Below are 25650 nucleotides of genomic sequence, written 5' to 3' on the forward strand. Positions count from 1 at the left end.
ATTTTTCATTCACCCCGTGCGAAGAACGGGCATTCAGCAAGTATAATATAAAATTGGGTCTGCTGTTGAGCGACGTTCAAAAAAATAAAATAAAATGTATGCGCAATCGATTGTAAAAAATTAATGGATGGTTGAAATTGCAGTACAAAAGATTCTAATTAAAGTATAGACGGTTAAAATGAATGGTGTGGAATCAATATATTTCAGATGGGCAATGATTTGATTTTTGCGAACTATTTTATTTTAGAATATAACATAAATGCTGACAACTTTAAGTAATATTGAATTAATAATGACTTAACTTTAGTCTAGAATTTCAAAAAATAGCGCCACCTATTAATAATATGAGGGGGAATTTTAAAAGTAAAATAAGCTGATTATGTGTTAATTACTTACCAGACTTCGACAAATCTATTTCTAATATTGAGCAGAACAACTGTTTTATAGTTGTTCATCAAATCTTTAATTACTAATAAAACTCCATCAGTTTTCATGATGGAAAATTCTATTGTAATGGATTCATATTGGGACCTTGGTTCCGATTCGAATGACCTCTTCATTTCTTGACTCTTATGCTTGTATTTTTTGATGAAGTCATCTGAAAAAAAAAAATCATGGAAAAAACAAGTAATAACAATAATTCTACACGAATTTTTAAATTGCATTGCATTCGTTATGAATTTAGCCATGTAATTTGAAATGACAACTACATTCTGATAATAAAAAAAAAGGTTTTGTAATATCTGAGGGCTCGTCATGCACAGGTGTAAGAAATGAAGAGAATTTGCAGTCCCCGTCGATTATCTTCAGAACTACTGGACCGGTTTTAATATGTACACACATTGATACAATACAAAACAAATAACCATTCAACAATTGTAATACACACCCATGATCGTGCTTAACACTCGTTGAAGTCGGAAGGTATGAAATTGTCACAGGAAATGCCAAACTGCCTTGTTTCAAGTATGAAATTACGCTGCAAGGCATGTACATCTGTCTGAGGGTATATCTGTATCGAAGGCATGTATATCATCTGTAAGGCATGTTTATCTGTATATTAACCGATTTTCATCTGGGCTGTAAATGCTACTTTTTTGGCAAATAATTTATTATGATTTCTGTTTATTATTTATTATGAGTTCACAGATTTCCAACGACGAAGAGCAAGATTTTATAATTTAGATAATAAAAAATGTGACTTAATTTTTTTTAAATAAATCTCTGAGTTATTAGTTTCGATTTTATCCATTTCCAATCATCTTCATTGGGAATTATAAAAAACTGCGTTGTTTTGAAAAGAGGATTGTCCCTTCACTTAAGTATAGAGTTATTAAGTATATTTACTAAGTACGTATATTTACGATATACGTGTTAGTCTTACTTAAAAAAAAACTCCTCTTGGGGATGATTAGTATTAGTGCTCGATGTAGGACAGTGTTACTTAAATTGTGGGTCCAGATCCCGATTGAGGTTGTGGAACCTGCAGCAGTGGTCGCGAAACATTGTAGCAATTTCGACATCCGTTTAACTAATTGTAATAAATTTACAATTACCAAATATTTTTACACAATTTCTTTGGAAATTAATGAAGATAAGACAATACCGACAAAGGAAAAACGAATGTGTTAAGAAGCATTTTTATTTTTATTATGTTATTATATTATTTTTACTATATTTTTAAGTTTGCTACTTTTTTAAAATTTTCACATTGTTCTAAATTTTAAAATTAAAATTGAAAATTAAAGACGTGAAACTGTAATAGTACATTTCATTACAAGTGAAGTAGCAGATAGTTTAATCTAAGCGTTTATCGAATTTGCGCTATGTTTATGGGAACACACGAAATTTTCGTATAAATTATGAGGTCCAAAAGTTTTAAGAAACCTTTATCTAAGATATGCCATGTCTTCTGGGTTGGGTTCGAAATTACCCAACTTTTCAGTTGAATATGCATAAGTGCAAAACTTATGTGGATAAGCTTATTAAACACCGGTGATAAAATATAATAAGATCATAAGCAATGTCCAGAAGTGATTAGCACTTTTTTAGTGTATTTAAGTGCTTCATTTCTAGTCTATAAATTATACATACCATGTTTCACCAACTTGATAATTTAAAAAAAAATATTGTACTAAAAGAAGCTGACAATTGCTTTTAAGCATCTAATTTTAAATATTTAGTCCATATTAATTCAAAGACATATTTGTGACTTTTTACCCCAGTAAAAGGTAAAAAAATGTATTTTTTTAAAAAAATATATCATAATATTTAGGAGAATTTCTGAAATGTTTTATGATATCTACTCCAGATTTGAATTCTCCAGAAGCTATTATCCCGCGAAAAACAAGATTTATAGGGTTGACACGTTTTTTTATATTCGATTGTAACATGCAAATCCCAAGGAGTTCTTGAACGTTTGACTATTTTTTGAGCATATATATATGTATTATAGAAGTTTTCCATCTGGTGGGATTTTTTACGACCCTCGCAATGAATAGTAAAAATGTAAACAGAGAGCACACCAGGAAAATAGTCTATAAATTTTGTTTCTCTCAAAGCAAAGTATCAAAAAAGAGGGTATCGATCGATTTTCAACTATGGTAGCATACCTGCCTTTGTGATAAGTCTTAGAAAACCTCGAATTATTCGATAGTGGTATTTGATTCATATCCCCGCATATTATTCATTTTTTTTATTCGTTTCAGTGATATTTTTTACTGATTTCACTCGACAAAAGTTTTCAAAACAAGTTTTTCTTCCTCTGTTTTATTTTTTATTGTCATTATGCATATTCAATAATAATTCTCTTAATACAGAGGCTGAATCTTATGTAAACAAAAAAGGATCATAGGGCACTTCTATGCTTTGACTAGGACTGGCCATGTTAAGATTTTGGCATCGTGATGTATCGTCACACTAACGTCGTGATATTTCGATGCATCGTGATGTTTCGGTACATTAATGTTTTTATTTAGTGCTGCGTAAATTCTCAATTAGTAAGTTGCAATTTTTAAAAAAAATAGGTTTTGCATTTTTTTACAATTATTTCTCAATGTTTAAAGACGTGGATGTGAGTAAAATAGCTGTTGAAACATTAAACAGTTGGATTGATTGTAAAAAAAACTCAACAGGATTTGCACAACACTTCGATTCTCAATCACATTCAGATTCATCATATCAGCAAAACGATGAGTCACGGTGTAAAAAAATTGGGGAAAGAAAACGATCATCACCACAGCTATCACTGCACATCTGCGCACGAAAATGCTCTTCGCGTGAGCTTGCAGACATCGATATACTATCAGGAACAATGCTCAACATCGCGCGTTGACATCAATGTCAACGACACAGCGATATACATGTATCGCTGTCAACGATTTGATACATCGGTAAATATCGTGCACATCTCAGTAAATCACAATTTCCGATGTTTCGTAAAATTGCTAATTCTAACATCAGATCGGCGATGATTGCATAGAATCGATATTTTCCGATGCATCGATTTATTGCCCAGTCCTAGCTTTGACACACATTTAGGTGAAATCAGTTTTCAAGAACAATATCAAGTTTTGAAGCTAGATAATGATAAGCCACATTTTTAGTTTATTCTAACTTTAATTTATGTTACAAAACTTTCTTCAATTCTAATTTGGAGGTCTGTAAGCAGTAGATCTTTAGATTTGTGCATTTACACTCGCTTAATCCAGGGTCACTTTCGGGGTTGTTTCATTTGAAGGCCTTCATGGCTCATCACTATCTATTCGAATTCTTGCACTGATAAGACACAGACGTGCATTTCGAGACTTCCGTATTCCCCGAATGCCCCCATAGGGGCGGGGAGGGGTTAATTAAATTAAATTTTAAATTATTCTGTTAAGCATATTTGACATGTTGCTATCTAGATCAAATTCCAAAAATATGTAAACTTGATATCCAATATTAAAAAAAAAGCAGCAGATTCGAGAAAATAAGTCACCTTAATGTTTTTGATATTTGAAAAGTTACTCAAACCACTTTATTATCTAGGTTCATAAAAATTTGAGAATTACTCCTTACTTTTGAAAATTTCATCGAGTTAGAAAAATCTCACCACAATAGCGATTTTTTAAATAAGTCTACTAACTTTAAAAAAGTGACGAATCAAGCTGGAATTTATTTGCTGCTAGTCCTTTTGTTCACGAAATTATTTATATATATATATATATATATATATATATATATATATATATATATATATATATATATATATATATATATATATATATATATATATATATATATATATATATATATATATATATATATATATATATATATATATATATATATATATATATGGGTGATTCTTTTTAAACTTCCATCCGTATTCCATGTACTCAAAATGCAATGAATGAATACTCAGATAGAAGTAAAATAATTTTATAAACTTCACTAATTTATTTGTACTTTAGCTAATATCCTTGATTTTATTAAAAAATAAAATTTAAAAATGCGACGAAATGAGGTTTATCACTAGGAAAAAAAACTTTTATTTTTTCTGCATTAGGAAAATGCAAAAAGTTATTCCGATTTAAAAACAAAAAATCTTTTTTAATATCTATTTTTTGCACTCATATTAGAAAAAATAGTACTTAAAGACAAAGTTTTTGTGTTTTTTTTTTCTCTTAATGTTCTTAAAAACATACTTAACTGCTTACGGCTGAAATGGTATTTTACCTTAAACTGCACGCTATAATTTTTTTAAAGCATTAGCTAGATTTTAAAACATAATAAAAGTTTTGCAACTAGATGTTAAAACTCTAAATTGCATAGAAACATTAAAATAACTATCCCTCCTGGTACGATGGTTGTTAAACCAGGGTTCGTAGGAAAGATTTTAATTAAGAAAAACATCGGCTTTCAATGACGCCCAAAGAAAGATATCCAAATAAATTGTCTTTTTCAGCAATTTAGCCCTTATTTTTATATCTTTTTCAAAATGGTCCGTAGGATAAAAAAAAATTTATTTTTATTCGAACAATCGATCCACATTGCCATTGCGATTGGAAGGAAAAAAAATTGCATCACCAACCACTTTCGATTTCAATTACAACAATATATTCTCCCTCAATCGGTGGAAAGCTTACTTTTAAAGTGAACTGTTCCTTGTTTTTTGCATGTGCCAACATGCTTTTTCTGGAAAATGACTACAGACACTTTCATTGAATTACATTTCAGCCTTAAGCATTTGTCTTCCCATTTAACTTCCACACGCTGTTGCAGTTAAAGTTTGGCGTGCTCCACTTTGTCCATTAATCGTAGCGAAGTAGCGTGAACATCGTTTCGGAGGGATGGTCGTAAAGTTAAATGTGAATGTCCATACAATGTCCCGGGGATATCTTGATGGATCCCTGTATGGGAATTTTTCCGCTCTACCGGCGATTAAATAGTTCCAACAGACAGTATTTGCTTACTTCTCAGAATAGTATTGAGTGATTTACAAAAATTTTCGTAGTTCACTGGAAAGAGATGGGATCGTTCGAAGCCTCGTTTAGAAGAAGAAAAAAAAATGAAAACAAAAGATATATTCTTAAATTGAAAGAGAAGTTGTGTAGTTTTCTTTAAGTATAATTCATAGTATTTTAATTAAAAATAAATAAAGAAATCAAGGGGTTTTTGAATAAAAATATATAATTAATTTCGAATGGTTCAATAATTTTTAAATGAATTTAAAGAAAAGAGGGGACAAGACATTTTTTTATTTCTTTATTTTTTCCACAAAAAAAATTATTATTCACTTCAAAATCGACTACAATTTTAAATGGTCAATGGTCTTTAACAAGATATTTTTGAGGAAAATGAAAATCTTATTTATATCTTATTAAAATTTTTTTAGATTTTTAATAAGATATTTTTTTTATTGTACAACGTTTTCTAAAAAAATGATTTCGGCTGTTTATAAAGTGCCCACGTAAACATCCGTGGTTCTATACTTTTTAACTCAATTTAGAGAAAAGAGAGCACATGAAATTTTTTTTTATTTCTACACATTTTCCAAAAAAATTATTACTACAATTTTAAATGGCCAGTGATCTTTAACAAGATATTTGTGAAGAAAATCTTATTGATATCTTATTAAAATTTTTTTAGATTTTTAATAAGATTTCTTTCTTTACTCTATAACGTTCTCTAAAAAAAATTATTTCGGCTGTTTTTAAAGGGCCCACGTAAACATCCGTGGTTTTATACTTTTTAACTCAATTTAGAGAAAAGAGAGCGCACGAAATTTTTTTTTATTTCCACATATTTTCCAAAAAAATTATTATTCACTTCAAAATCTCCTACAATTTTAAATGGCCAATGGTCTTTAACAAGATATTTTTGAAGAAAATCTTATTTGTATCTTATTAAAATTTATTTAGATTTTTAATAAGATATTTTTTTTACTGTATAACGTTTTCTGAAAAAAATTATTTCGGCTGTTTATAAAGGGCCCACGAAAACATCCGTGGTTCTATACTTTTTAACTCAATTTAGAGAAAAGAGAGCACACGAAATTTTTTTTATTTCTACATATTTTCCAAAAAAATTATTATTCACTTCAAAATCGCCTACAATTTTAAATGGCCAATGGTCTTTAACAAGATATTTTTAATGAAAATCTTATTTATATCTTATTAAAATTTTTTTAGATTTTTAATTAGATATTTTTTTTACTGTATAACGTTTTCTAAAAAAAGGATTTCGGCTGTTTATAAAGTGCCCACGTAAATATCCGTGGTTCTATACTTTTTAACTCAATTTAGAGAAAAGAGAGCACATGAAATTTTTTTATTTCTGCATATTTTCCAAAAAAATTATTATTCACTTCAAAATTGCCTACAAGTTTAAACGGCCAATGGTCTTTAATAAGATGTTTTTCAATAATGTCTTATTTATATCTTGCTAAAAAAATTTCAGATTTTTAATAAGATATAGTTCATTGTATAACGTTTTTCAAAAAAAAAAAAAAATAGTTTCTGTTGTTCACAAGTGCCCATGTAAACATCCGTGGAGAACATCTGAACAAGATTCAAAAACAGTTATATTTTAATGAGATAAATCTTTTATATAACAGATATAGATACATGATGAGGTATAAAATTTAAAATGTAGAAATTAAGTTGTCCAGTATTGTTTCAATTAAACATATCCCTTGCTTATTCTAACCTGTAATCCATTGGAATGAATATCAATAAAAGTTCAGCAAACACTATATACATCAACTTAAGTCGAATATATATATATATATATATATATATATATATATATATATATATATATATATATATATATATATATATATATATATATATATATATATATATATATATATATATATATATATATATATATATATATATATATATATATATATATATATATATATATATATATATATATATATATATATATATATATATATATATATATATAATCTATTTATATTATCTACTATTAACTTTCTTTCATTCTCCTTCTGTTTTCGTTTTAATTACCTTTTTCTAATTTCCTGTCTTTAGGACGTTTCGTGTGTTTAGGGCTTTGCTCTTTGAGCCTATTTTTATGGAATTAAACAATTATAACAATTTAGCGCCTGGTAAAAAATGTGTTCAATATTTAAACTATTCTTCATGTTGTACCCGGTGCGGAGAGCCTAAATCAGAGGGGAACTTCGGATCGACATCGTATTGCATTCTATTCTTGAAACTTTACCTTCCTATAAAGCGTGTGATGATAAAAGATGCAAAACTTGCCCTAATATTGACAAAAAACATACTGTTCTTTATAACGTTAGCATCAAATCTTTTTGTAAAATTAAAAATTTTATTTATATGTTAACCTGTGGTTTCTGTAATATAAAATATGTTGGACAAACTAGTAACTCACTTAACGTTCGAATTAATCAACATCGTTCTGATATTAACAGTAATAAGACTATCAATAACCTAGAATTAAATCATTTTAGAGTACATAAATTTAACAGTGTCAAAATTAATATTTTAGATATTATAGAGGATTTAGATTTAAGACTACAGACAGAAAATTACTACATGCTTTTATACAAAACAATTTTGCCGTATGGGCTAAACGATACCTTCCAACATACCCAGATTAACTTCAATAACTCATCAACTTATTCACTTTTTCATATTAAAGATAAGCGTACAAATCGAGGTAAACGGGGTTCAAGAAGTAATAGAAACTCTCTTAATAGTGACAAATTAAATGTAAATTTTAACAAATCAATGCACAGAATAACAAATCACTTCAGCAGTGCAGTAAGAACGACACTTTTAAACCCTCTTGTTACACTCAATTTGCGCTTTTGTTTTCATATTTTGTAATCTGGCAATCTTTCTGCGAAAACATTTTTAAATCATTCTTGAAGAATTCCCGTCCATGTAAGTTGATCTGATTTTGTTACTCACTTTATAGTCCATTTTTATACTGTTTCTTCTCTTTAGTTTATTTTACTTTCTGTTTTTACATGTTATTTTTACTTTTTGTGTTCTATTTTATTTGTTGTAATTTTTATAAAAAAAAATTTTGAGTGCTCCTCACACTGTTGTATTCATATATTTTGTTTTGGCTTTATTGATACAATATCAGAAAGCACTCTGTTTTGCGGATATAATCGTGTGGGCTGATGAAAAGATTATATCTTTTTTTTCCGGTTTTTTAAATAAAATTTCATCCTTTTTTATTTTTATTTTTTTAAAAAGCTGTTGTTTGTTATTTTTTACTTATTATTTCCCCCCCCCCTCCCTTTTTTATGTCTATAATTTTTCTTTGTTTTATACTACATTTTGAACTTATATATATATATATATATATATATATACAGGGTGGTCCCGAATTCATAGTACAAACTTTAATGGTAGGTACAGGGCATTGTAACAATGATTTATTGTATAGGAATGTATAGTCGCAAGAGACGCGGTGAGGCGTAAACAGGAGAAATAACAGCCGAAAGGAAAAACAAAGATTTTATTGAAAGCTTTGTTGACAAGTGTCATGTTTACAGTAAGTGTTCAAAATTGCGTCCACCAGAAGCGATACATGCTTGACAGCGTCGGTGGAGCGATTGGCGTACACGTTCAAAGATGCCTGGTATTTCACGCACACCTGCAGCAGCTACAGATATGCGAGCGACAAGATCCTCATCTGAGTCAACTGGAGTCTCATAAACAAGATGCTTTAGATGTCCCCATAAAAAGTAATCGAGGCTCGATAAATCGGGAGATCGGGGTGGCCAAGGGATTGGTCCACCACGCCCAATCCATCGAGCACCAAACGTGGCATTCAGGTAGTTCCGTACATCAATGCTGAAGTGTGCTGGCCCCCCATCGTGCTGAAACCACATGCGGTTGCGAATGGCGATCGGAACATCATGCAGCAGTTGTGGTAACACTTCTTTCAGAAAAATAAGATAGCTTCCGCCACTGAGTCTCGTGAGTAGTAAGTATAGGCCAATCAAAAAGTCGTTCACAATACCAGCCCACACATTAATACAGAAACGTTGTTGAAACGCATGTGGACGCGTTGCATGTGGATTATCTGCCCACACATGGGAATTGTGCGCATTAAAGACGCCCTCGCGTGAAAATGTCGCTTCATCTGTAAATAGCACATCACCTACGAAATCCGGCTGCAACGCACATTGCTGCATCACCCACAGGCAGAAGTTCACGCGGAGAGGATAATCTGCCGGATTCAATGCTTGTACTTTCTGAAAATGGAAGGGGTGTAAGCTATTTTAGTTTAACACTCTGCATACAGTCTGATGACTCACACCTACGACACGCGCAACAGTTCTTGTGCTTGACTCGGGTCTATCAGCCACAATGTTCAAGATGCTTTCTTCCAGCCTTGGAGTGCGTACAGCTCATAATCGACCAGCGTCATGTGTGTTGACGTCGAACGCACCTGTTTCACAAAGTTGACAATGTAACCGTTGAAAAATTCTATGATCCGGCATTCGTCGATCAGGATACTCCGCGCGATACATTCGTAACGCAGCTCTGCCGTTACCATTTGCACGGCCGTACATGTAATGCATGTCTGCTTTTCTGCATACGTAAAGTCACCCATCGTCTACGGCAGCACAATTGTGAATGGCGCTTTTCCCTAGTGCGATGCATCATTTTCAACGGCGGCTAGACATCAACTGCCCTCTATCGGAAATGATACCAACCGATCACTCCATTTCTCTTTTCTTTTATTTCCCCTGTTTACGCCTCACCGCGTCACTTGCGACTATACATTCCTATACAATAAATCATTGTTACAATGACCTGTACCTACCATTAAAGTTTGTACCATGAATTCGGGACCACCCTGTATATGCAGGATCAGAAAAAGAACTCCCTCTCTTCCCTTTGCTGCCATGATTCCAGCGTCACAACTTCCCCGCCTCACTATCATCATCACTTCCCCGCACCACCGCCTCTCCCTTTTCTTAATTCAGAGACTCACTCTTCGTTTTGTTGCAGAACAATCAACTGCTTAGCCCAGACGGGGCTTATGTGTTCATAACCGGGGCTGACGGCCCACATTTTTCAACTTAATATTTTCTAAAAACATTTCATATTTCTCATATTTCATCATACATGTAAAAATCATTTTGTCATTAAATACTCTATCATTGAAAAACTGTCATTCAAATCATTGAATACAGACACACACACACACACGCACGCACACACGCACGCACGCACACACACACACACACACACACACACACACACACACACACACACACACACATATATATATATACTCTGTGGCTTCAAGATATCTTCTTCAGTCAGAATATATCTGTAGTCTCAAGATATCTCCTTCATTTAGAATATGCCATGTAGCCTCAAGATATCTCCTTCAATCAGAATATGCCATGTAGCTTCAAGATATCTCCTTCAGTCAGAATGTACCCTGTAACTTCAAGATTCAGTCGGGATGTGCTCTATAGCTTCAAGATATCCCTTTTAGAAAGCTATAGTATCTTCCTCTTCAAATAAAACAAAAATTCTGTGATTTTTGATGATTAATTATGCTTATATAGATCAAAATCGATGTCCGGTAAACCTGACGACATGTCTGATGATATTACTTTAACAGTAAGAGACAGTGACGATACTGATTCACTCTTAAGTATAGAGGGTTGTGGAAATTTAAGTTTAGTATCTTTTTGAACAGTTGTATGAACTTGTTGTATCCTCATTTTCAGGGAAAGCATTTGAAATTTGGTACATATCTTTTCTTTTAGGTTTCTTACAATAGCAACAATTAGGGCCAAATGTATAACTTAGAAAATCTTGATCCTATGTTTTCATTGATAAAAGCTAGATACTATCTCGGCGTGTTCAGCGTTTTTATACATAGAAATTCTTTTATCTTACTTAACCATTCATTAAATTCAACAATTACATGTAGTGAGTATAACTCGTGTGAATAACAGTAAATAAATATTTAAAAAATATGATATTGGGACACATGTGAACTGTAAAAATTTTGCCCAATTGTTCTGTTTATGAGTGACCACTCATCTTCTTTATGCTTAGTTTAAAAAAAAATGAAAACAAATTCCTAACTCTATCTAAACATTTATTTTAAGATATGGAATATTCTTCAATAATTTATTTCTGTTCATCAATTAGCTTAAACTATTGCGCTGGAAAAAAAAATATAGCCAAAACTACCAGACTGTGTTACTGGCTCTATGGGAACACTAAAAAAAGATCTATCACTTTTTATGGAAGTGCTATGGTAATTATTTCGGTAAAATTAACAATAAAATATGGTTTTATAATATATCCTAAAATTGGTAAATGTAAATTTGTAATTTTATCTGGATACCTTAGTGCATGACATAAATGCTATTTATTTAATTCTCAACTTCGTATTTTTACTTAGTGTGAGATGATAAGAACTAAAGGTTTGAAAGCCTAAATTTCCGGTAAACTGTTGCCATATGGAAGGAAGAATTACCAAAGGAATGGTTAAAATACTATATATTCTGGTTTTATTCATGTAATTATGCTTTTTTATTTTCATTAGAAATGTTTTCACAATACAAAACGGTTATTTGACCATAATTTTAACTTAGCCTCCATGATCCTCTCGCCTGCAATGGCCAGTTGCGGGAATGCTGTTCTAATAAGATCATATGTGACAAAAGGTATATATATGACAAAAATTCAGATGTGAACTATTTTCCGTTTCCTTTCCTTCATTCTTAGAAAATTTCAAGCGCTTAGTTGATAAGGAAGTAGTTTTGTTTTTTTATTTTGAAATATAATTAAAATACTTTTTACAATGTCCCGAAAAAGTTTTTCAGTTTGTTTAGTAATTATTAATTAATTTATTTGTATTCAAGAAATACTTTAGCATAAATTTTTTTTTTTTTAGAAATTCCAGATAATTTTATAATTTTCAGCAGTTTTCATTGCATCTTAACATTTTCGAGTTCCTCAAATAAAACAAAATGTTTTCAGGCAGGACATTTATCAATAATTTTCAGTTGATTTCCCTAAATTGAATATTAATATATGCTGAATATGAAGTATCAATAGTAATATCTTCTATATTAAACCAATTGGGACAATCTTCCTTTTAAAAAGTTTTCACTTTTTAAATATTTAAAAAAAAAACGGTTGCATGTGTGTTTTATTTTTAAAATATATTTTCAGAAACAACCACTGTATACTATTATGTATTAATAACTGAAAATATATCTACAGTCAAAACACAGTCATCTTTTAAAGTTACAGTAGTAGGTAACAGAATAAAAAACCAACTTGGTAACAAGCATGTACCACGACTTTTGCCACTGTTTGTCATATATACAACACTTTTTGTGTTCAAACATTAATTGGGTAATATCTGCGAAATGATCTTGAAAATTCGTTTCATAGTCAAACATGTATAAAAAAAAAAGAATTTTTTTAAACTAAAATTAAAAACACAATAAGCGTTTTTCAAAGTAAATATATTTCTTTTAAAACAAAACTCTTTTTATTTGTAACAAAAACAAAGAAAAAAAAACTGCTTTATTTTATTTATTTTTTCTTCCGAAAATGCCATCCAAAACATTGTTTATATTCTTATTAAAATTTTTATGAAATCTACTAGAATAAAGCAAAATAGATATTTTTTTCCTCTCATTTTATCTTGCACAATTTTAATCTTTTAAAAATAAGCATATTTAATATAAACCTGAAATTTTTAAATAATAAGAAACGCAAGACAGTGATAGCCCGGGGCAAATTTTCAATTCTAATTGGTCCCACTGAGTTGTCACCTCAAGATATGTGTAAAAAAAGCCATTCTTGTTTGTCGATTTTGAGTTTTAAATAATATTTCATATAATCAAGACATCATTAGTTGTTGTTTCCTTAGGGGCATTTAGGGATAGACTAGAAACGCTTAATACTTAAACTTTTTGTTCTCGTTTCTCCAGTTTTTGTAACGAAAACCACTTGCTTTTAATTAGGGTGTTATAGTGGAAGCTTGCAATTATTTGTTGGTTTCATACGTTTAAATGTATGTTTACTTTTTGTGTTTTCTTTAAAGGAGTTATACAAAGCATCTTAAGTGTAAATAGGAGTATTTTGAATTGCGCTAAATAATTGGATTTTCCTTTAGCTACTCACTTTCAAGAGCAATAAAATCTTTAAAATAAAATAAAATCACCTTTTTATAAAGAAACCAAACTAAGGTGAATCTGCATTTGAAAAAAAAAAACGTGAAAAAATTCTCTCAAACAAAAACAACCACTACTACGACTATTCGAGACTATTTATGGGTGTTTATTTTTCCCGTCAAACGTAGTTTATGCTCAGTTGCATTTTATGCACAATACCTATATAATAATACAAAATTTTGAAAATGCATATCACTATGCAAACTAGAGAGTATACAGCTACCTTTGCGCCAAAGCCAAATTTGTTTGTCGAACCTTGAACGACATAAAATATTTGATGTGTACACATATTTTCATCAGCGTTTTGTTACGAGAAATTTCTGCCAACATGTTTGTTTCGCAGCACACGCATACTCTTTGGCGCAAAAAAAGTTTTCTTAACATGTCAGATATTTTTACAGTGGTTGTGTGCTTTTAGTCCTGCAAAAACGAAAAATTATACTTTAATTAACATCTGTCAATATTATTAAATGGCTTCATGGTATTTACTTTTTTTCAGCGTCTGTTTTATTCGTTGCAACGTTCTCTCGGTGTAATTTACAAACCAATTTAGTTTTAAGAATTAATTTAAGTATGTACTATGTATTTCATCCTAAACTTACTTTAAATTTTATCACAAAAGTATTTTTGAGACTCTTATGAGTTCCATATACTATTTATTTTAATGTTACTGAACATCAAAAATGGTGGCATCTACTTAACTCCGAAAGTAATGTGTTCCGCAGTGGACTGATTTTTTTTTTATAACCGTCGTTGAACAACCGATTTTTGGGTTTACGACTACTAATGTTCAACTCCGTAGCCTTGTCATTTTGAACCAATCCAGAAGACAAGGGAACTCCAGGATCAAGTATTGGGAGAAATTTGACTTTGTGGAGGACTTTTGTGGAGGATTGACTTTGTGGAGGATGGAACTAACCCCCATTTGAGTTACATGGACAGGAAGACCACGAGAACCTCCCACGGTTAGCCTGATAGCAAGGGGACTCTACCCCATGATCCGTCTACCACTAAGGATATTTTACAACAGCACTGCGGTCGGTGCCATCCGGATGCGGATTCGTATCGACCAACTATTGCTGGGATTCGAACCCGGTTCACCTCATTGGAAGGCGAACGCTCTATCCCCTCAGCCATTGCGGGTCGCAGTTGACAGATTGTAAAGAAATGGTTCCCAGTAGAACATTTAAGTCAAGAATCACTGGCTGCGGTCAGTAAGCGGGTGGGTGACCACTTTGTGGGTATAGTGGTTATCGTCCATGTCAACTGTCATCTATGAAAAGGTACCCCATCATAGAATCGAGTTAACATGTCTTATATACTAGTGAATTGTAATTGTATATTTGTAGTGGTAGATACGCTACAACTATAATCAGCCTGCGTAGAAACGGAGGGTGCGTGGCATCAGCCCTCCTTAAACGGTTCTACAGTAAAGTGCTCGACTTCGAGCGCAGGTCAGCGGGATACCAAAGCAGGGGAGCCATCCCCACTGCAGAGGATCAAAATTGCGATGGCATGTCTTCGGATCATCCTCAGGGATGTTTCCCAGACCGTCACCAATAGCCCATTGTGCAGCTCTAGTGTGACGTAAATAAAGTACCTACCTACCGGAAGTAATCTTAGACGACATTCTTGGTGTTTCCCAATACAACTTTCTCCATTAAAGTGTTGACGTCATTTTTTGTGTTAATGTGCGTCAAAACCTTTTTACAATATGGATGCTAGATAATATTGAGGAATTTTTCATTGATAATTCCAAATAAACTGTATAAAAATATGAAAATATACAGATCACATCTCTCTTGTCTCATATCATCAGAAAATCTTCAATTTTTTAATTATGTTTTGAATCTCAAAATTATTTAATCCGGTGCAGTTATTGATTTCATAAAACTAATGAAAAACTTTCATGAGAATCTATCAAAATACAAGACGAGAGGTAAAGAAACATCAATAAAACATAAAATTTTATTTATTGAATGAAGATCGCAAGTTTGCATATATTAATGCAAAATTGTTAATCTTTCTAAAAAATAATTAAAAAGAGAAAAAAAAATTATTTATGTGTCAGTAAAAAACTACTTATTTCAAAAACTTTGATTTATAATTCCATGCTTCCCCGTAAAAGGATACATAATGTTGTAAATTTAAGCAACGCTAATAACTATAATGGGAAATTTGATTTACTAACTCCTGTTTAAAACCATATTTAAAACAGACAAGTTATAATAAAACTATACGGTTTAGTAGTAAGAATTACATTTAGAGTTATACATAATTATACAGATGTGATCCTGAATAATTGTGAGAAATTAGTTTGAAAACAATGAATAATTTCGTTATTAATGATAGTTATTAGGGTGAAAGGTGTTCGGCATTATGTATGCTTACAAAGCATAAGTAACACAATTATTGTGCTACAACTCAACGATAATTCATTTTTATACAAAGTTAGATCTTCGGAGAAATGATAATTTATCTAGTATTTGATCTCAAGTTAATGAATGGAATTTAGGAAATAAATGCAATTATCTCATGAATATAATTTAACGGTGATGTTTAGCATTTTATCATTCCTTTTTAGCTAATAATTAAATTATTTCCTGAGTGTTAAAATAAAAAAATATGTATAAAAAAATATTTTCTCTGAACCATAATTAATTTTTTCTCTGTGCAACGAAAAACTATTTCAAATTTACTATGAGTTTCTACATAAATATTACTAACTGACTAACTGGCTGTTTCAATTAAGTTTATTTTTGATGGTGAGATGCTTTTTACATCCCTATGATTGATGCTTACTTTTATTGTTTGAATTGTTATTCTTTTATAACTTTATGAACCAGATTATGTTTAGAAAAAAAACAATCAAATACGCGATACAAAAATTTTTTTTAACTCAGATTCACCAAACTCAACAAATCACAGTTCACAACAAATCGCACTCAACAAAGTCAATGCAAATAACCCAATGTTTAAAAATAAGTTAGTCAGTCAAAACCCAAGAGTCATAGTTTTTTTAATCTGTAAATAGTTGTTAATACAACTATAATCTAAATAATGGTACTCCGTCACCTTATGTTATAAAACTACTTTAAATATTCAAACGATAACATCGCCTTGTTACTACTCACTATATCTTAAAAATGATTATTTTTTATAGTAATAACAAATACGAAAAATTAAATCTCATATAAAATAGATAGATTGTATTATTTAAGGATTTTTTTCATGTCATAGTTCCTAAATATTTCTTCAGAAAAAATAATTACTATTCTTATTTGATAATTAAAATTTTAATAATTTAGTCTAATCTGGCTCTATTAACAACTAGTCAATTGAAAGGATGTACTTTTATTCTATCAAATCCTATTTGAATATTCTTTTGGATGTGTTCGGAATTTAGATTAAAGATTAATATTTACATAATACGTAAATGAAACTGTTTATTTACTTTTTAATCCTAAAGGGCCATTTAGGAAGGAAATAGAATTTTTGAAGAGAAGAAGTTAATTTGGTGTAATTGCATATTTTTCGTGTTATCTTTTGAATTTCAATTTGTTTAAACATTGAACAATTTAAATGAGCCGTAAACGTAAACGATGAGAAAAATAACGCATATCTTTGCAATGAATAGTTGTCAATTTAAAATCTCTATCTTCGCGAAAAAAGAATTTTCTTTTTCCTTCATTATTTGCTTACAATAGATTGCATATTAGAATGTGAAACAATAGACCTAATCTGCGACCTTTAAATCCAACTCGCATACATAAGTAAATAAATCAGTATCTTGTTTTAAAAATTCCTTTTTCAATTTAATTCAAAATAAAAATACTCTTTCAGAATTAAATTATTGGTTAATATTATTTTTAAAAAAAATATACCTTTGGATTGAATTATATTCTTATATTTAATATTAAATCAAACAGTCGGCATCATTTTACAAAACAAAATTTATTTTTCAAACAAATTGTTTCAATTCATTAAGAAGCGTATTAATAACTATTATAAAAATAGAATTTGTTTTCATATATTGTTAGTATATGGTTGGAAATGCTAAATATCAATAATTAAACTCACTAGAAATATAATTTTTAACTTTATGCTTATTGTTAGTAAAATAATTGTTTGCATTGTTTGGAAATGAGAGAAAGATTAGTTTGCATGAAAATTTAAGGAAACTCTTGGGGTGAAACTTTTCCATAAAATAAATTTTAATTTTATCAAAATAAAATATAGTATTATATTTCGATTATTTTAAACGCTTCGCGTGGAATAATCGTCAATGTTTTATTTTACAAAAGCCACTATGCTTTAGTAATGAAATGTTAATTACAATTAAAAATTAATGTAAAATAATTAAGTATAATATTTTTTAATATTTTCCTCTTAATTAAATTTATGTTATGTATGCAAGAATTGTTCGTAAAAAAATGTTTTTTTTTAAAAAAAATTGTTTAATAAATGCTACGCTTGCTTACAAGAAACATCTAGTAAAGTGACACAGAAATGGAGTTTATATCGCATAGATAAAAATATATAGCTGTATTGTGTGCAGTTTTAAAAATAATGAAAAAAATTGCAGATTCGAAAAGATAAGAAAGAGAATTTTAAAAAAAGTGACACCTAATTTTAAATTTTAAAAAGGAAACTTGGCTTGTTGACCATAGTAACCAAAACAACCGAATTAAATTATCCTAAAGAGGATTCAGGATAAGCAAAAAAGGAAAAAAAAAACAAGCAAGCAAATTTTATTAAAAAAATAACTTGAATTTACATATATGTTGCTTATATCAGTATTTTTTTGACGAAGCAAATATTGGATGATTGAAAAATTATGAATAGCAAAAAAGAATTTATGTAATAGGTAAACGGAAGCGAAAAAAAAACCACTGAACAATGTTCTCAAAAATTTTACTTTGAAAAGTGAGTGTAGTTTGAAACTACAATAACTCTAAAATTACTAACTTAAATTTTCATAAATCCTAAATAAAGTGGATCGAAATTTCTTCATTTTATTTTGCTATTTTTAAGTCATGAATGGCGCTCTTTCATACACTGGTATGGAAGAATTTCAACATTCGCAGGCGAAATTGAAAAATTTTATTCTTTACAAAAGCACGAAATTTTGTAAGAAAATGTGATTCCAGTCTATATAAATATTAATTTTTGCGCTTGTTTGCAGTGAAAATAACAGTAAAATGAAAACTTTAAAATTGCGAAAATGTATGATCTAAGAACATCCTCTTTTAAGATATGACGAAGAACGAATTTAATTCATAATGGTTGAAACACTAATAATAAATATATTGTTTAAGAAAATCTAAATAATGAGTAAATTCGTTTTTAATTTAATAAAATAAAGTAAAAACATGCAAACCCCAGTTTTTAGAGGGAAATAAAGAAGCTTAAACGCGCTTAAATAAAAGAAAAAATTTTCGCTTTCAAACAGTTATTGATTTGAAAAATTGATCCTTCTTTAATTTTTCTCGAATGTCGGAATAATTCTATGTTATAACTTGGTTTAAATTAAAAAAATAAAATTATCAAAATCGTATTGGCAACCGCTATTAATCAGAGCAAGCATTGGTTACTAATTTTACATCTAAAATCGGTTAGTGTAAGGAATAACGGACAATGAATGGACCTTAAGAAATGTAAAAAAAGTCAGTGTAGGGAATACCGGGAAATGTATTTCAATATAAAAAAATAACTGTTGAGAATACAAGGGAATTATTTACCGGACTATGTAATGATTTGCTATTTTTAACACAGTTACCAAAAATGGTGTTTGCCTTAATAATAACCAGTTAGAAATGTAATGATCGTTGGTTAGTTTACTATTTCGGCATATGTAATTTAAACCAACCAACTTAATCTATAACTTTAATGACTATCTTAATTTTATAAACCTGATAACACAATTTACTGCAAATCATTACATAACTTGATTGATTTTTAAGCGCAGTATTGATTTTTAACCATTTCTGAATTATTTACCGGACTATGTAATGATTTGCTATTTTTAACACAGTTACCAAAAATGGTGTTTGCCTTAATAATAACCAGTTAGAAATGTAATGATCGTTGGTTAGTTTACTATTTCGGCATATGTAATTTAAACCAACCAACTTAATCTATAACTTTAATGACTATCTTAATTTTATAAACCTGATAACACAATTTACTGCAAATCATTACATAACTTGATTGATTTTTAAGCGCAGTATTGATTTTTAACCATTTCTGCTGAAGTTTTGGATGTTCAATTTAACGTAACATTTCGTTTTATTGCACAAAAATTAAGATTTAAAAATTTGAAAGTATTAACCTGTTTAAAAAGTGTACAGAAATTACGATTGAATTAAAAAGTAACATTCGATGCTTATTTCGAGAATTATTAATTGTTAAACTTATTGGAAAAAATACCATTCGGGCTACTCTACAGACCACAGGAAGACAACTACAGAAAAAAATTAGGCATGCTGAAATGGCCACATTTGTTTGTGAACTTATCGTAGAGTTTTCTTTTTTTTTCGAAGTTCTAATTTGTTTGAAACTTATTAATATTTTTAGTGCTTTTTTGCGATTTTTTTAATCCCTTTTTTGAAAAACGTTACATTTTGCTTTGCAGAGGTGCGAAGAAAATCGTACAAGGAATTTGATGGAATCGAAAAAAATTCGATTCGATTGTTAGTTCTAGAATCTTTAATTGTTAAACTATTAGTTATAAAAAAAACTATTTCGACCATCTACTGTTCGTTGAATTTAATATGCTAATAGGAACATTTTGTTACATAATTTTAACCAGAGTTTTTCTTTTTTGTAATTTCTGTTTTTTCGAAAGTTATAGAAAATTTAAGTGCTTTTCGTGTGATATTTTTCATGCTTTATATGCTTTAAATATTGACTATTTATCCATGGTTGCAGAAAATTTATTTTTTCCTTATGAGATCTTCATTTTGCTATTCAATAATCTCGAGCTCGAGAAATGTCAATCAAAAGTAGAAAGGAAAAGCGATAGAGATTACGAGTTGCCAGATATAAGTCTTAACATTTTAGTAAAATTAAATGGAAAACAAATACAGACAAGAACCATTCCCTATTCAAATTGTTATAAGTTTAATCAACGAACAAAACTATTTCAACGAATAAAACTCATTTAGTTCTACGTGCTGAGTCAGTCATTCTGTATTCCTTAGGTTAAACTTTTTTTTAAAGTTCAGATGACTATATTTCAAATCCTAGTAATATTTTAATGAGATTAACATTTTAAGAAATTTTCTTACTAAAAAATTGCATGTTTTGAAATTAAAATGCTTTGGATTTCGTGGAAAATATTGACGTTTAAAAAGAAATAAACAATGATTAATAAGAATCAATAATGGGAGTAGGCGGGTGGAGAAATCCTAGTATGTTTAAAAAAAAAAAAATCAAAATCTCTAAACACAGATTCCGTTTTTAAATTTATTTCGGTATTATTCTTCTTAAAAGGTTACTGAAACCGTGAAGGAAGTAAATTAACAATGAACGTATTGATTAGGTTAAACAAGATAATGAGCAAATTTTCTATTTTATGCAAACAATAAAATAAAAAAATCCTCATACGGCAAACACCTGCTTTTAAAGAAAATAAAGACCGTTACACGAGTTTAAAAGAAAATAATTTTTCCCCCTTCCTTTACACAATTATTGAATTGAAAAATTAATTATCCTTAAGTTTTTCTAAAAAGTAGCAATGATGTTGGATTACATCTTGGTTTAAATAAAACCTCTTTTTTTTTTCCTTGGCCCATATCGCGATAGCGAGTTTATCTTCCTTTTGTTGCAGCCATTGGTTACCTAGGCAACTGAACCCAATTCCCTTAGAAAGTCTCCAATTCATCTTAAAAAACAAAGTAGGATAAGCAAAAGAGGTTAAGGAAGAAAAAAAAAACCTGTGAGTTGTTAGTGACTGGAAGACGTTAAGTAATGAAGAAAGGCTAGAGTACATCTAAAAACAAGTTTTTCTTTTAAATTTAATTTACTGGCACCCTCTTAGCATGAACTAATGCTGTTCACTGTATCTTCTTTCTGCACTTATCATTGATTTTTCTTTACCAAAAAGACAAGAGGAGATGTTTATAAAAAAAAAAAGGAGAGTCTTGTAAAATACTTAAGTGAAAGTTTTCAGTCCCTAATATCGACTAATTGTATCATTGGGAACAAGCCACTGACAGGGAATGTTGCATGTACGTTGAAATCAAAATAAAATTTAAAGAAAGGAAAACTCCTCCTGGGACCATCTGTCTTTATATTTTTTTTAGAGGTAGCGAGGAACTATTTATTACGGAATGTGTTCAGAGAGCGTTTACTTTGAAAAGAAGTTTAAAAGAATTTTATTCATTTAAATGGTATGGAGCGTGATTTTTTGAAGCATTATTCATGAGAGACTAGTTGAATATATTGGAATGAGTGCCATTTTCTTTGAGATTTGAAAAATGTTTAACGATCTGCAGAATGTGACATTATTTTTTTTAATGTTCCTTGTGTGATTCATTTTGGTAAATCTTATCCTTTCTATGTACTATATTAAAGTAAATTAATGCTACGATAATGTGTTCTAGTTATTTTTTCCAAAACAAAATATGTAATAAAGAATTTTTTTTAGAAGTTTAAAAAAAATAAAGATTTTAAAATTTTTTTGATTTTTTTGGTCATTGTTTTTTTTTTTGAAAAAAAACTTTAAAAAATTAAAAAAAAAGATTTTTTTTAAATGTGTTTATAAAATGTTTATAAAAAGAAAGCCATTTTGGTCTTGTTGTAAATTGTGACGCGCATACAAGCCAAGCTCACCGGCCGTTGGTTTTACTAATTTAGTCAGGAATGTGCAGCTTTTCTTTGACAAGAGAGCACCGTGAAGGTAAAAGCACGGCAAAAAAAATTTCTAGAGTGCCTAGTGAAATACTTAGAGAAACATTCGGTCTCTTATATAGACTAATTGTATGATTCGGAACATGCCACTAATAGGGTATGGATCCATGTACATGGATCATACCCTGTAATCATAATAAAATTTAAACCGAGAAAAAATTTTCCACAGGCTATATGTCTTTATTTTTTAGAAATCGAGAAAACTTTTAATTAGAGAGTAAGTTCAGAGAGCTTTTACTTTAAAAAATAAGCTTATGGAGAGGGATATTTTAATGCTAAAGACTGATTGAACAGCAATGAGAGTTATTTTCGTTGCAATTTAAAAATGTTTAACAATCTGCAAACTATAGAATTGATTTTTAATCTTTTTTGTGATATATACTGGTATATCTTATCATGAACCTTTATATATGCTATTTTTTTAAAAAACAAAAACTGTAATGCAACCATAACACCCACCGGTAATTTTTTTGACAAAACAATATATATATAATGCATGGCAATATATACAAAAGAAATTATATCACAATATATATGTAATAAATTATATGAAAATAAATTATGTATAAAACTCGTTAAAATAAAAAAAAACATATATGCTTAAGAAATAATTTCATTATTACAATACTTTTAAATTTCATGTTTACACTTTCTCGCGATTACTTGTTTTACGCAATTACTTACGCTTCGTCATAATTACAATATTTCTTTCTTCTACTACCATATGTATTAATCTCATAAAATATTTGAGGCTTAAAGATTTCAAACATGTAAACACGTCCAATACAAGAAATTGAGTGTTTTGCTGTCCCTTTTAAGACCGTTTAAAAGCAAATTTAATTACGAAACAATCGAGATTTTCTATTATAAAACTTTAAGCATCAATATTTACGGTTAAACATTAAATAAAATAAAATCCTTCTTTTTGAGTAAGGAATTTTCCTTAAAAAATTGTTTATCACCTTTTTTTCAAGTTTTACTAGCATTTATTTATTTTGTACTGTTCCATAAACAGTTTGAACAATAAAGAAGAAATTATTAAAAACTACACTATCGTGTAAAGGCAATTGATTTCTTTCTACGTTTAAAATAATAACTTGTTATGCATTAGATATTTAGCTTATAATATACTACTTTAAGAATTTTGAGATATGACACCCTCACCTTCATGTGACACAGTCATATTTTCCTTGAAATAAAAAGTTCTTTTTTCCAAATGATTAAAGGCAGAAAAGTTGGCTGCAGGTAGAGAACGTTTCAATTTGTAGTTCTTCTTCCTTTTATGCAATTCTGCGAATAAAAACAAAAAATATATTTAGCATTGATTGATGCTAATGTAATGCAAGCTTTTAACTGCTACCCCTACCATTTTTTTTGAGGGAAAAAAAATTGCAAATTTCATTTTTTATTTCATTTATGAATGCAAGGAACTAAAGCAAAACATAATACACAAGTTATAAGTTGAAATTTTAATTTCTTTCATGCGTCAAAAATATTTAATTTACCATCCATTTATTATCCCAAATTATCTCGGGCAAATGAAAAAAATTAAATATTAGTCTTTGTATAGGTTCACATCTTCATCATCTGAAAAATCATCTGCATTATTTTCACTTTAGCTCACCAACACCATTTTTTTACTCTTTCTTCTATGTCAATTCATCCACCATCGTATTATACAATTGTACAAAAGATATTTGCAGTCCCACAAATAGCAAAACTCCCAAACAAATATTGGCAAACTTCCAATCACAGCAGATTATTATTTTTTTTTGTTTTGCTTCCGGCCGAATAAAAACAGAACGTTTTGAACAATTCTGCCATGCCCGAGTTTACTCGGGATAATAAATATTTATATATTCAATTATATTATATTCAATATTCAATATATACAAATATTCAATATATACAAATTTCAATCGATCCTTGTCTTCTGAATTGGGTTCAAAATGACAAGGCTACGGAGTTGAACATTAGTAGTCCCATGAAATTGGGTCTGCTGTTCACCGACGGTGATGAAATAAAATCTATACATACCGGAGTTAACTCGGGAAAATCAGGGAAGCGGTTAAGAACACGTAGTTAGGTTAGAATTAATTTGTAATGCATGGTTTTCAAAAGTTGCTAATAATAGCAGTATTTAATCTAATTTTTATGTGCGCGAATAATCAAAAGATTAACTCTTGTATGTAAAACAAATTTTTTTAAAAACTGAATGTTTTTCTTTTTTGGTGGCAGATATTTTTGAGTTATTATTCTTACCTTTTGCACAAGCTTCTTGAAAAGCAATCGTAATAGTCTTCTGATATCTACAACTAAACAGTTTCATTTGACACTCAGATCCGTACGTGTTACCGTCGGATCCACATACGGGGTCTTTACTATCTTCTGCTGAGCACTGAATGTCACAGATACATTGAGCATGACCTTCAATAACCTCTCTGCACTGAGCACCATGGAAGCACATGAGTTCATCGCAGGAACCACTTATAGGCTGGGCTATAGACTCTAAATGAAAAAAAAGCGAAGAACTTGATTAAAAAGAAAAAAGGGTAAAAGGATGCGTTTTATGTGATTGCGAAAGTTTATATCGATTTCATTACCATCGACGCAGCCATCAGGAGTTAAAACTGTTTTTTCTGGACATATATCACACTTCATCCCATGTATTCCTTGTTTACATACGCAGCGTCCCGTCATTTGCTCGCAGTCATCCCTTACTGAGCCATACAAGTTGCAGGTACAAGCTAAGACATGACAAAACATGTCGATGTAATAATCACATAATAGGGTAAAATTGAAAATACAATCAAGACTTACAAGTTGCAGGTACAAGATAAGACGCTTAAAATATTCCAAGATAAAACTGGAATGGATACAACAAATACAGAATAATACATATAAGAGTAACATTGAAGTTACAATGCATCTACAGTCCCTGGCATTATTATTAGACACACTGTAAGATTCTACGTAAAATCTTCATTATCAGTTAATACTATACTGCTTTA

General features: G+C 29.8%; 1 protein-coding gene across 2 annotated transcripts in view; it reads right to left on the bottom strand.

Annotated features, from left to right (window-relative positions):
* Window positions 1–25650, bottom strand: part of LOC107442136 (agrin) — a 203133-nt gene that overhangs the window by 43201 nt on the left and 134282 nt on the right. For both annotated transcript variants that reach the window (XR_011637174.2, XM_071182999.2), the window contains exons 15-18: window positions 25243–25386; window positions 24902–25147; window positions 23804–23929; window positions 397–598 (exon numbers count right to left, since the gene is read on the bottom strand). Coding sequence is in view for 1 of the 2 variants with exons in the window: in XM_071182999.2 (XP_071039100.2) it covers window positions 397–598; window positions 23804–23929; window positions 24902–25147; window positions 25243–25386 (718 nt within the window). In the remaining variant the exon portion in view is untranslated. The remainder of the gene's footprint in view (window positions 1–396; window positions 599–23803; window positions 23930–24901; window positions 25148–25242; window positions 25387–25650) is intronic.

Source organism: Parasteatoda tepidariorum, chromosome 7, assembly GCF_982258835.1.
Source record: "Parasteatoda tepidariorum strain Cologne lab strain chromosome 7, Ptep-v5.0, whole genome shotgun sequence".
Lineage (NCBI taxonomy): Eukaryota > Metazoa > Arthropoda > Arachnida > Araneae > Theridiidae > Parasteatoda > Parasteatoda tepidariorum.